The sequence below is a fragment of the Berghia stephanieae genome, unplaced genomic scaffold, assembly GCF_034508935.2.
Source record: "Berghia stephanieae isolate SIO BIC M18660-M18661 unplaced genomic scaffold, UCSD_Bste_1.3 scaffold261, whole genome shotgun sequence".
In the NCBI taxonomy this organism is placed as follows: domain Eukaryota; kingdom Metazoa; phylum Mollusca; class Gastropoda; order Nudibranchia; family Aeolidiidae; genus Berghia; species Berghia stephanieae.
The window spans coordinates 1-13,517 of NW_027623745.1; the positions used below are offsets into that span (position 1 = coordinate 1).

Sequence of the window (13,517 nt, forward strand, 5' to 3'; positions counted from 1 at the left end):
ATAACAAAGACAGGGAGCAACATGGAAAGGGAAAACAAATATAAGGGATAGAAAAATGTGAACTCTCTGCCCAGAACCCTTCCAAGAAATTATTTTTTTTAATAAAAAAAATTACAAATTCTGGAACAGTCAATTTTGTCACAAGCTGGTCATCATCTCTCCATCTCAGTGCGCCACCTTGAATGTATCGTAATAAAATATGAGTTGGAATGGCTGTTGTCCTTTAAACATTTGGTCCTGGTGTCAATAGTGCATTTACCTAACTAATCTATTACTATATATTACACTCAATAGATGGAGGGGGAGGGACAATTAAGTACTGAAAATATAAAGTAACAAGAAAAGAAAAAATATTTACATATTTATTTTAAAAAATTGAGTCTAATTGCGACTAAAATAGAAATTTGCGATTAATTGCTGTCAAGTGTAAAATTTTCGGCAGCGAAAAACTGCAGGGACAAAATGTCGATGGAAAATAACTATAAAATGAATGAGTCTTACAAATTTATCACATGGGTGATTTTCATGGTGGTGATTAGCCCCTGTAACCCTCAGAAGCCAGTATTAATTTCAGAGTCCTGCATGGTAAGAAAAACTTTTTATTACAAAATAATAAAATTATCCACAACATAGTATGATAAAATATTAATAGCGTTGTCACTTGCATAACTCAATTGTGAAGGATTTCAACATGCAGATTATAGAGCAATTGAAAATAAATCTTAATAAGATATTCAATAATAATACTAATCCAGCGCAATCAGATACAATGAACAAATCAAGTCTTTCACTTTTTAAAACTGTTCTGGTAATAGTTGAACTATTGTCTTGCTGCATTACATCGTGCAGCCCGCCCACTGAAGACTGTAAATGAGCTGCAGATAGGCACACATTGCCTCTTCCTCTGGATGTTTTAAAATTCAGAATTAGTTTGATTGCTTTATTAAAATTGTCTTGGCAATCAAGATAGAAAAGCTGATGGAGATAATTTACTTCCGAGTTATTCTGAAATATTATAACCTTGTGCATATAATATTTTCATTTTTTTAAAATATGTAAAAGTAAAAAAACACCTCCTGCCCCCGTCCAAAAACAACCTCCTACCTCTGGTTAGGGCGAACTCCTTTGCTTGAGGTCAATCGCTTTTTGCCCTGCTTGCATTCATAGACACAAAAGTCATAAATTAGCCAACTTTCCTCAGGGTGATATGATGGAAGCTGAAAAACACGGAATAATATAAAAGATCATAACATAAACACCTAAATATTAAGTTAAAAATTGCAATATTTTCTCCAACTGAGACAAAGGTGTTACAGTTCAGTACGTTAGAAGAATAAGAAAGTAAGTCGAGAGTTTTCTCGAAGAACTTAAATTTGTGACGTGGTACTCAAATCAGGGACTAGGTCAAAAGCTGAATGGCACAAATGGAAAGCCAAAGGCATGTTGTTTTCAATATTTAAAGTCAATAAAAATTCAAATTCTGTGCATTCTAATATTAGGCAAACAACTACAGACCACACTAAATTGAATTGTATTAAGTAAAAGGATCTTGTCACATTCAATCAAGCTGTCATTTGAGAAAAATTACTACATTATAAATTGAAGTTCAGATCGCTTGTTTGAAGCCGTATTATGAAAATTCATGTATCTGTGTATAAGCCAAGTTTCACCAAAATCACAGTGGCAACGAGTGTCTAATATTTGCCACCAGATACACTCGTAAAATTTGAGTGTAGACCTATTTAGCAAAATCATATATTAGGAATGGTTTATACTACATCATAAAGTAGCGCATGCCCGTCATCATCCTGCATCTTTTTTATATATATATAAATATTAAAAAAAGAATTGAGCTTTCATAAGCCGCAATATCCACCAAACATGCTCAAAGCACTTTACAAAGGATCCATGACTAGCAGCAACACGTAACAAGTAGAACGTTTCTTCTGACAGACAACGCTCTTAGCGGATAGGAAATCATACACATGAGTACAGTGAGAGAATGTGAGTCCTTGGCGAGGCTCGACCCCAGGACCTTCCAATCCGGAAGTGAGTGCCACACAGCCGCATATATCTTGGCTGTTCTTGAGAATTTGCCAAACACCTACAAACTAATTAGTAAAAAGAGGGAGATGGGCAGAAATAGACAGACAGATACACACTCAGAGAGAGAGAGAGAGAGAGAGAGAGAGAGAGAGAGAGAGAGAGAGAGAGAGAGAGAGAGAGAGAGAGAGAGAATAATATCAGTTGCCTGTGGTGTCAGTCCGTTTAGGAGCGAGGTGGCGGAAGAAGTAGTCTAGCACTAGTACTTGGGTAGTAGTAGTAAGTAGTAAATAGGGGAGGTCTTCTGCACGTTCCTTGAGCTAAGGAAAGTATTCCTTCAACTAACCTTAAAATAAAAAATAAAACATTGTACATTTCCAACACTTGGACCTGCACTATGACCTATAACTAAAACTAACAGACAAAAAAAACCCCACTAAGACTCCTCTCCAGTACCTTTCAATATTTCAAATTGAATTATAATGGCTGCAGAAAACTAAAACAATGGTCATATAAGGAAATTTACAAATCAATCAAGTTGTTCTACAGGTTTTAAAATGAAAATATGAAGTAACAAGATATCACTCTAACATAGTGACACCTAACTAACACTAGACATCACACCAGCAGCAATGCTGAGCGGAGAAATTTTACTTTTTTCACTAGCAACCAAGTTGCCACATTGGATTTTCTTTCTTAACTTTTTTTTTTTAGTGTTCTGCTAATGTGCAATCTACATTTAAAATAAAAAGTGGCATCTTTCATTTCTTCTAATTCTAAACAGACACGATTATTAAAACATGTCCACTTCACATCTCAACAACAGGGACAATTTTTTTCACTTCTTGAGGCAGTCTTTTCTTACTTCTTTTAAATTTCATTTTTTTAAAGCTTCTTTATTGATTTGTTTATAAGTTCTATTGTTCTTCTTATTATAATTTCATTGTCAATATCATTTTCATCAGCATACTTTTACGGTACTTTTACCATGTTCTTATTCTTACGCTCTTACAGTTACAGTACAGCAGAGCGATACCTAACGCAGGCCTTTAAAGTGCTACTAAATTTGAAAAATTAAAATAAAACGTTTGACAAAAGATCCACAGTTCAAAAGCTAAAACAATTATAAAGTGAAACTACCTCGAGACTCGGGGAACATCGGGGGTAAAGTCTCCCGCCCATACTGGGCACTGTGGGACTGGAAGTCTAGAGAGCTGCGCCGGTGGAACCCGTAATTTAGCTTCTTAAACAGTTCCGATCATTCAGGAGAGGAGTAGTATCTAGTTGTAGTTATAAGTAGAAGAAGAAGAAGAGAAGGAGCATGTTCAGGTTCAAGTTCAACCCTCTTAGTAGGCACTTGCAAGAAGTAGCTCTCGCGAGTTGAAAACAGGTGAGGATTTCTGTTTCCGTTTTTGAGGGGAAAAAATTTAGGAGTGATTTTAAAATGTTCATTCTTCTTTCTCAGTTGAATGAAATGGCATGTGTTATATATCATTGGAAAGGCATAAAATTCTACATACAATGATGCTAATATTATTATCTTCCTATGGGCTGCCTCTATTCTCATCCCCCCCCCCCCCCCCCCCCCCCCCCCCCCCGGCCGATTGGATTACGGAAAAAAACGTCGCCGGCTTTTTGCGATTTGGATTTGATTGATTTTTTTTTTTTTTAATTACTGCATTACAACCTTTGGATTAAACATACAACAATTGTGGACTACTATTATGAAGACTAGCATCCTAGTCCTAGACTAGGGGATGAGAATAGTCACTCCCCTTCCTATATCATGATTTTGAGAAATCTTTGCGTAAAGAGAGTAGGTAGCCTATATGTGTTTAAACGCTTATAACTTTTAAACCAGAGATGGTCCTTCTTAATAAAAAAAAATTCCTTCTGAGATACATATTAAAGTAGTTTCTCTGAAAATTTCAGAGCAAAATATGTTTGCACTCAAAAGTTAGAGCTCCCCAAAAAACAAGTTATTGGCCTCGATTGTTTACAAAAGCTGCCATTTTCTTATACTGATTCACTTCCTGTCGTCTGCTGCGTTTGAGAGATAACTTCGTCAATCCACATCAAAACTTTACATCTTTATATCTTACAATATATTCCATTTATGGAAGTTATTTTTGTTTTTAATTATTCAATTAATTGGCGTTTTCATGTCCATGCATTCATTTTATAATTTACAATTCTCTTCCTTTTTTTCCGATTGATTTTTCACTGCTGATTTTGACGTTTTTCATCCTTTGACGGAGGTCTGTCCAATTTCGGGGAACGGGGGAGGGGAAGTTTTTAAAATCACCTATTTTCGATCATTCAAAACACTAATACACAACCTCAAACATTCATCAATCCATATCTCTGCTTTTATGAGGTCTATTTTCATTTTGAAAAGTTCAAAGTGAATAACTAAATGACGCTGATTCAGTGGTGTAGTTGGTCTATCTACATGTGAATAAATATTTAATTGTCGACTTTTCCAAAATTCCAATAGGTTTTGCATGTCGTGGTCTATTTTTCCTTGATTTCAGCTGTTTCAGCTCTAAACTATACTTTTCTTCTCAATAAATAATTTTTTTTCTGTTTGCAATGTATTACAGAGATGTTGAATTACCACATGTAAAACTTTCAAAGTTGTATCTGAGGCCGTTTCTGAATTATACTCGATTATCCATTGGGTTGCTGTGTTTTGGTCACATATTTTCCTATTCCTATTATTGATAGAGTTAGAGTGAGAATGACGAGAAAGATTGCCACTTAATAAAGGAAAAAATTGTCGTATCTAGTTTACTTACCTTCTTTGTTGACTTTTAAATAAAAAGTACATTATTCTCATTTTCGAATGTTTTCAAATTGGAGAAAAGATGAGAATGTCTCGTTTACCGAGAGGGCCATTTTTTTTTTGCTTCACACTTCTCAAAGAAAGACCGCGAAAAGTGGAGGCTGGTCGGCTGGTCCTTGAAAGCTCACAAATGCAACTTTAAACGCATAAGAGTGCTGGGAGTAGCTACAAATAGGTAAAGGAGCGGTGGTTTGCAACTTTAAACACATAAGAGTTCTGGGAGTACAAATAGTGAAAAGCGGTAGTTTTCGCTATTTGTAGTGGTAGTACAAATAACCACTTAAAAATAATCACACTAATATAATTATCTCACATTGTCATCATCATAGGCATTTCAAAACTAGTAATAATACTACCACTACAGATATCTTATCATTATAAAATATTACTCTCTCTCCATGAACATAACATACAAAACCCAATTTTCCGATATAAAAAAACAGCCCCCCCCCCCCCCCCCCCCCCCCCAAAAAAAAAAAAAAGTTTTGAAAAAGTATGGACGATGCATGCTGTGTCGGCCATAATAAAGATAATAACAATAACTGAATGAAAAGTATTTTTTTAAAGGACCCTGAGCCTGGAATGTCGTGAGTACTCGAAACCTCTTGATCTTGATAAAATTAGCAACCTTTTGACTGGGGATCGAACATTGAAACACCTGGTTTTAATCGCTTGACATGGAAGGCTGATTTAAAATATTTGGGGGGGGGGGGGGGGAATTAGTATTTTAATTTTTTTTTAAGCCCTGTTATTGTTATTTTTCACAAAATAAAGCTCTGGCGTTATTTGCAGTGGTAGTACAAATAAGCGTAGCCTTAATTTAATTTTTTGTTTTCATTAGGTACCGCAAACTGAATTTTCAAACTTGAAAATGGCAGTTGATTGTTAGTTATATGATTAGTACAAGCCATTCGAAGAATTTTGATACCAAATACAAGGATGTATCTTGAATATTAAGGAAGTTATGACGATTCGAAATTTTTGAAATTCCGTCGTTTTTCGCCAATGGCCAGGAGACCAACTTTGGAACACCACAAACAAAAATGTATAACCTCCAGACACCCAAAACCTCTTGAGTACGAACCCAAGTATATAGAGAACAAACTCAATTTTTTTCAGGGGTGTGACACAAAAATAAAATTGTCGTTTATTCAATCAAAAATGGGAAAAAGCCCAATTTCCCATGTTCTGCGAACGGACATGAAAATCTTCAATTTTAGTCAAATTCAAAAATTTGTAAAAAAACAACAAATAAAGCTACATTAACCAAATACATATCAAATTAAAGCTAAAGAAAAGATCTATTACAGCAAAGGGATATCAGAAGGGATGGACCCAACCAAATGTACTTTGTCATAATAAAAGTACACACATTCATCATCAATTACAAAAAATCATACATTTTGGAAAATTCATAAAAAATCAAAGAAATTGTTAAAACCACTTATGTTTCCACACAAGCGAGGGATATCGTATATATTTCATGTAAATATTTAATAGATACAAATATATCTCCCTCCATTAGCTACTAAGCAATTGAAAATGACACCCTAATTTCAATATTATGCGAACGGACATGAAAATGAAACACAATCCGCTGTTTGAAAATAGTGAGTGATGGATCAAAAATTAGCAATTATCATTGGTATCACTAGATTGAACACTGGCAAAATGAGCAGTAAGCATTACAAAAAGATCATCCAAACTGCCTGACAACTTTAATTTAGTCTTTTGACATATCGCTTTCTGAAATCTAATTTCATTGCGAAATGCTTCTATAGCTTGTTTTTTGGAAGAATATCCCTGCACTTTCTTATAAAGAGTATTTACATTATCAACATTGGTGCATGGACCACCATGTTGTTTTAAAACAGCAGTTAAATTAGATGTGATAGTGATTGATTTAACTTCTTTTTGGAGTTTCTTTTCTTGGTTTTCAACCATCTTCTCTTGCATTTGTATCTTTACTTTATCTTCCTCTTCTACTTTCCTTTTCTTTAAACATGGAGCATATGATCTACTAAATTTGAAAAGATTATCTCTTTCATTAGATGTTTTACTTGCAATAAAATCAACAACATCATTTCGCTTAGACATATGAATGCTAGAACGATTAAACAATGAACAATTTCTTCTTTTGTGGACATCAAAATCGAAGTCACCAAAGGCACTTTCACCAATCAAATTAGTCAATGGACAATGAGCTAACTTAGAAGAAATTTCAGCGAGCAATGCTGAACTAAATGAGCCATCTAAAAAGTCTGCTAACTGTCGTTTAGTTACAGCAACAAGTTCCGTACAAATGGTGTCAATGGCATTTCTCATAATACATAATTGATCATCATTACAATTTGATACAAAAACATTGATTGCTTGAACAGTAGGACTAGAAAGTCTAAATTCTTCACCAAACACACAGACAAAATCATCATCCATAAGGCAAGAAGGATCTTGGAAAAAAGCAAACATTTTCTGAACATACAAATAAAAATCATTATATTTCACTTTACTGCTTGTCAACAAAATCCAATATGGCCCAGTCACCTTAACATAAAGTAAAGCAATGACACATATCAAGCACATAATGGTGGGATCTGAAATGTCATAACTCAAACTGATCATTTTCTGATTAATGGTCTCTGGCAAAATGCTAGATGAAAAAAAAACCTTAATGCTTGAGTGGTGAAAAATCAATGCTGCTGCAGCTGCATAAAAACAGTTAAATCGATTAGATTTGAATGATGGAATTAAAGAGCTGGGACAATGGGTCAACCAGTAAACCCGATAACCATTCTTCTGATCACCCCTGGGACCAAGCAAATCACATGCATGTTTGATTGTCCGTGATGTAGCAGTCATATCATCTGACTGGAACCTAGCAAACATTGACTCTCTATCCCTCCCAAGACCATCCCCATCACCCAATTGACATTCAATATTAGACAATGCAGTCTCACAAGCAGCACTCATACCTAAAAGGAAGTGAGCGTTACAATGCAAAAAGGAAATTTGAACACCTCGACCAAGTTTTTCATTTATATAATCATTCAATTTTGAATCATACAATTTCATACAAGAGGCCCTATCAGTCATTGTGCTAGTAACCTTTTCTAACAAATTATCTAAAACATCATGAGTGGAAATATCTGAATAAGAACTATACACATCAGATAATGTTTTGAACATATTGACTGTCAAATCCAGAAGACTATTGGCATCTTCACAAGCAATAGGACTAAAACCTAAATACAATGTTGTATCATTGTCTAGTGACACTTGATGGCCTACAATTTTCTGCTGGTCTCGTGATGTACCATCAGAATGAAGAGTAACATTAGAAGAGTTCAAGACGCCTTCAGCATTTTGTAAATGGCAAATAACATTAGCTTCTTCACAAATATTGTTACATGTTCTGGCACAAGGCAAATGATCAAAACTGTAATTAAACAGACATTTTGAAATAGTAGATATACAATGCTTAACATTGTCAGCAGACACCCTACCCTTGACATCAAATCAATAACTACAGACCGCATGGCAGAAGAATAAGCATTTTTACAAGGCTCTTTAACAGAAACAACATCAACATCTTGAAACGAACATTTACAACTCTCAAAATCATCATTGTTCTTATTTTCTTTCTCAAGTAATTTTATAGTATGCTTTAATTGCTTATTGATAGAGGACAAATTATTCAATTCATTTTTAACATTATCAATTTCTTTGGTCTTTGAAGATTCAACTTCTCTTGCTTTACGCTTAACATCCAAATATTTATCATTTATTCTTTTTCTATCTTCCTCAGCTTTATCACTTTTGATTTTTAATTCTTGAAACTTGACATTTAAAGAAGTACGCTCATCATGCAAATCAGTAATTACAGACTTCAATGTTATAATTTCTTTCTGTAGGGTATCAATCTTTGCCTTTAAATTATTGGTATTACAAGTACAAGAATTGGAGAGTTTTACGAGAGAGGGTTCTTTCTGTTGTACTGGAATAAATTTAATAGTAAATTCTTCACATAAAAATGAGGTAAAGGCATCAGCATTACGATGTTTATTTCTTTGCTTAGCTTTATACAATTTCAATACAGAGGAAAAATGTTTTTCAATATCCTTTAGAGAAAATTTTTTATGCAATAAAATATCTACCCAAGACCAAAAAAGTTGCATAGAATAATTCATCGAATTGATGTGTTGGTATAGATCAATTATACCTTTGTTTGTAAGGATAGATGAAAGAAAAAAGTCTTCGGGTATTGCCCTCACATTCAGTCTGTTGATTCCCAATAGAGTCAAATCGTCAGAAATGGCAGATAAGTCCAACGGATTGTTGAGGAAACCAGCACAATCATCCCCGTCAGTGAACTTTTCCCAGGACGACAAACTCCTTTCAATGGCATTCCTCACACCAACGCAGGCATCAAATGCTGGTGTTATCTGCGCCATCCATGAATCCACCTGGAATAAAGACAGAAAACATTTTTCTTTTCAAAATCAAATTACCAATCACTGTTTTGTAAACTGAACTTACTTCCTTCTTGCAAGCAGTTGTAACCACTGGTTTTGTTCTGAAGTCCAGATCGAGATGTCCCCCCAGGTTCGCACCCCGACAAGACCAATCAGACGCAATGGTCTTAACACAACTTTCCTTATCTTATTGGAGACTGATGTTTTGCTTAAGGCTGCCGTTATGTGCACCCCTCCCCACCCCCACCTACCTAGCACAGTTAACAAGCTATTCATGTCTGTGATTTTATAATAATAGAAAATTATGCTTTGATTATTCCTGTTGAGCATGTTTCAATCCTTAAACTTACAAGTCAAAATCTTGAACACATAAAAGTAAAAGCAAAGACATTAAAATTCAATGAACATTAGTATTGCTGTTACCATCTGTCCTGAACTTGAGGGAGGAGAAAATGTATTTTGCGTAATCTCTAGTACAGGATAAAAACTCATGACCACTCAGTTGCAACTTACTTTTTCCCAGGAACATCCTCCTTCTTGTTTCAGCAAATGAAGCTGTAAGAGTAATCTGTTGTCAACAACAATGGATGGGGGAAGGTTTGGGCGACGACCTTTTCCAGATGCAAGGAAAGTGTTGCTCAAAGCTTGATACTGTTCATCTATAATGGATATTAAATGAAAAAAAATCAAAATCTATATTGATTTAAAAGTTTACAGGTTATAGCTACACAAAGAAGGTATGATGGTTAAAGGAAAAAAAGAAAACAAAACAACCCTGAAAGTTCTTAAGTCTTACTCGTAAACCTTACACTTACACAGACGCCGCCATCTTGAATTTTGTTTACTAACCCTAACGACATGACTGACACTAAAACTATATTCATAGATAAAAGAAAATATGCTTAAACACCATGCACATGTCTAAATAACTTGAGTTATCATTCATATTAAAATATTTAAATAGTTAATGCATTAGTTTCTCTGAAAAAAATACGCGTTGTATCAAAGTTGACCCGTTGCACGAAGTCTGGCTTGAGTCAGGATCCATTCGTAATATCAACACCACAGACACATAAAATGGATAAAAACTGCAGTCATTTAGATCACAAATACATAAAACATTGATATACATGAAGCTATGAGTATTAATGATATAATTATCACATTAAAACTCACCTTTTAGATCTAATGATCCATTTTGAGAAGAAATTCCAAGCCCGTTCGTCTGGCCGTGCTCCAGGCAGGAGGCCATTGTAAAGAGTAAATTCAATGCTGGGCATCGGGTTTCTTATCGCGCTGGCGGAATTGGGCGATACCAAGTAATCGTTGTTGAATTAGTTATTTTAAAAGAGAATTGAACGATCTTTCACATGGTGGTTTCGGTTTTTCTAATTTTGCATTTTAAACCCCTGAAAATCCCGTTTTTTGAATAAAGTTTGAAAAAAAAGTCACTTAAAATTTTATAACCATCGTGAATTTAGTATCAACAGATTCGTTAAGATTTACTTCATCGAATACTGCAATAACCAGCACGATTACGACCACGGCCCAAATTCGCCGAGCATTCAAACGCAGTATGTTGAAAAAACGCAAGATTTCACGAGGGGAAAACGTCAGATCGTCGTATTTTTCATCCGATATCTTTTCTTTATTAACCGAATCAGATAAAATCAAAAATAACACCATTGGAAAGGGCTTTTCTTGATCTTTTCACTGATACCATTCATTTTAAAAATGGTCGAAATGTAAATAAATTACAACAAGGTGAATTTATTGTGAAATCAACGAAAAACGCTCTCAATGCAGGTTATGCGGCAGTTTGCGGTACCTATTTTCATCGACAGCTAACATGAAAGAATTCTGTTGACGTTACTGGGGTCCTGACAATCCATAAAGATGCTGGCTCAAGGGCTATTATTCTGGCAAGGTGTGTTGAGGCAAACCTTTGCCTGTGGCAAAACTCATCAATCAGCAAACCATCATCTGGGCCAGCAGACCAGAGTGTCTGCATGCACTTTTTGACAATGGTTAGTAATGTTTTCAAATCTCCATAGCGCCTTTACATTTTTTATTGGTGATCAATAAAATAAATGCTCGTTTTTCTAAATGAAAATGGCAAAGCATCATTTGAATTGAATTACTACTGAATGTATTAACTTAACGACAGACTATAGTTTGTTGCCACGAGTTTTGTTCTGTGGATGTAAAACCAATGAAATTTCAAGTGTGTTGGTGTGAATAATGATCACTTTTTAAAAATTGCTATGTCTTTGACAAATGTATTTTATGACAATAATACCATTTCCAAAAATTGCTAATGAAATGTGTCTCTTTTTATTTCAATTTTTCCATCCAGAGCAGGATCAACCCTCTTTATGGAACTACAAAAAAAGTGGTGGCAAACAAGTAGTGTTGACTTTTTCTGTAGTAGTAGTATCGTATGGAGGGGTCACACTTTCAGATGTCGCGTCGAGCCAAGCCTTGAATTCATCTTCACATTTGTGAATGGTTTCATAACCTCCATTCAGCTTGGTAACAGGACAGTGGAGCACAAGGTGATCTACATCTTGGGGTCAGTTTGGCATTTGGGGCATTCTGTTGAGTTGTTTAGACCCCATTTTTTCATTTTTGCGGCTGTTTTCGCATGTCTGGAGCGTAGCCTATTTGCAGCCACCCAGTATTTCCTACCAAGCTGTGAGCCAGGAATTTCATTGGTAGGGTCTTCAATAATTTGGCCTCCTGTTGGGGTATTATTTGCCCATTCTTTTCTCCATTCATCAGTGATGCTGTAGTTATCTTTCTTTGAGATCTGGATTTTAATCTTGAGCAGGTAGGGGCATTTTTTGTAAATTTCGCACAGAGGGGTATCGTTGTTTTGTTCTGCCTTTTGAATCCACCTTTGGTTTTGTTCCTCTCTTCTGAGATGTGGTGGTGCAATTCCACTCAAGATTGGTAGCCACTGCACTGGGGTTGACTTTAGGCACCCTGTGATGGTACGCATGGAATCCCTTAGCTTTGTGTCAACTAGTTTGGTGTTTTTACTTCTGGCCCATGCTGGTGAACAATATTCGCCGACACTGTGACATAGGGCAACGGTGGATGTCCGGAGTACAGTCGGTGAGGCACCCCAGCCTGTCCGTGCCAGTTTTCGTATCAGGCAGTTCCTTTTGCCAATTTTTCGGGAGGTTGCTTCAAGGTGTTTTTTGTATGTCAACTGTCGATCCAAAATGACTCCAAGATATTTAGGGTTCTGGTCAGATGGCAGTGATATGCTATCGATTGTGATGTTTAGTTGTCTTTGAGATTCTTGGTTGTTTGACTTTTTTCTGTATTGAGGCGAAAGAAATTTTTATTCCAATGGTTTGGGAAAGCAAATTGCTTTTTATTCAGAGCTAGTGCACTATTTAACTGTTTTATTGTCTAAAATAGAATTGATGTTGCAGTTCAACTTGACTAGATATTTAATTTTATACGACTTGTCTCTCAAGTAGAATAAAAAAAATGAAAAATGAGGATAGCGTGCCATATCATATTTTGAAAAATCATTTGATATATCTAGAAATCATCTGTATATAACCTATTGTATACAGTACAGTAAATAATTAGGTTTTGTGATTATAATGATGAATTCATAAGGTATGACATCATATTTGACCACAAAATTATTTTATCTCTGGTCGTAAAAAAATCAATTTTACAACAGCATTTTTTTTTATAAGGGGTATGGGCGAGTGAACCGATTATAAATTTTTTTAGACTTAGTAGATCAATCTACAAAATTTTCGTTTTCTTGTCCTATTACGGTCATATTTTGAAAGTTTGATGGATCATTTCTTTTACTCGTCTGCAAAATTAGCCTTTATGTCAAATTATAGAAAAAGCTTGCGCTTTCTCAAATGTCTGTTTTATGTCATTTTTCTGATTTTCTAGCAATCCTACCTTAGTCATTTTCTTTAAATTATCTTCAAATTTATTCAGAATCTTTTCTATGATGTGTTTTACATCATGATGTAAGTATTTGGGGGTAAATTAAAATTTAGCAATTTTATAAATTTTAAAATTCATGTGTTCCTGTCGATCCGCGCTAAATTTTCAGTCGAAATCAAATAAAAATTCTAAAAAAATTATTCCAAGAGTTTTCATGATATAGCTATTTA

The 13,517-nt window shown here is 34.9% G+C and overlaps 1 protein-coding gene and 1 long non-coding RNA gene across 5 annotated transcripts; both read right to left on the reverse strand.

Moving 5' to 3' along the window:
* Positions 1-101: 101 nt before the first annotated feature.
* Positions 102-5,162, reverse strand: LOC144961485 (uncharacterized). 4 transcript variants are annotated; one of them, XR_013643177.1, is made up of 3 exons: positions 4,842-5,162; positions 1,105-1,217; positions 102-578 (listed from the first exon to the last, which is right to left on the reverse strand). It is a non-coding gene; the product is annotated as an uncharacterized LOC144961485 (long non-coding RNA). The 4 variants fall into 4 exon arrangements; XR_013643174.1 differs by lacking the exon at positions 4,842-5,162 and adding an exon at positions 3,184-3,609; XR_013643175.1 differs by lacking the exon at positions 4,842-5,162 and adding an exon at positions 2,500-3,609.
* Positions 5,163-6,808: 1,646 nt separating this feature from the next.
* Positions 6,809-11,166, reverse strand: LOC144961484 (uncharacterized). The gene is made up of 3 exons (XM_078894655.1): positions 10,537-11,166; positions 9,874-10,019; positions 6,809-9,351 (listed from the first exon to the last, which is right to left on the reverse strand). Exons 1-3 carry the CDS (start codon positions 10,610-10,612, stop codon positions 8,233-8,235), a joined length of 1,341 nt encoding a protein of 446 aa, XP_078750781.1. The 5' UTR covers positions 10,613-11,166; the 3' UTR covers positions 6,809-8,232.
* Positions 11,167-13,517: the final 2,351 nt, after the last annotated feature.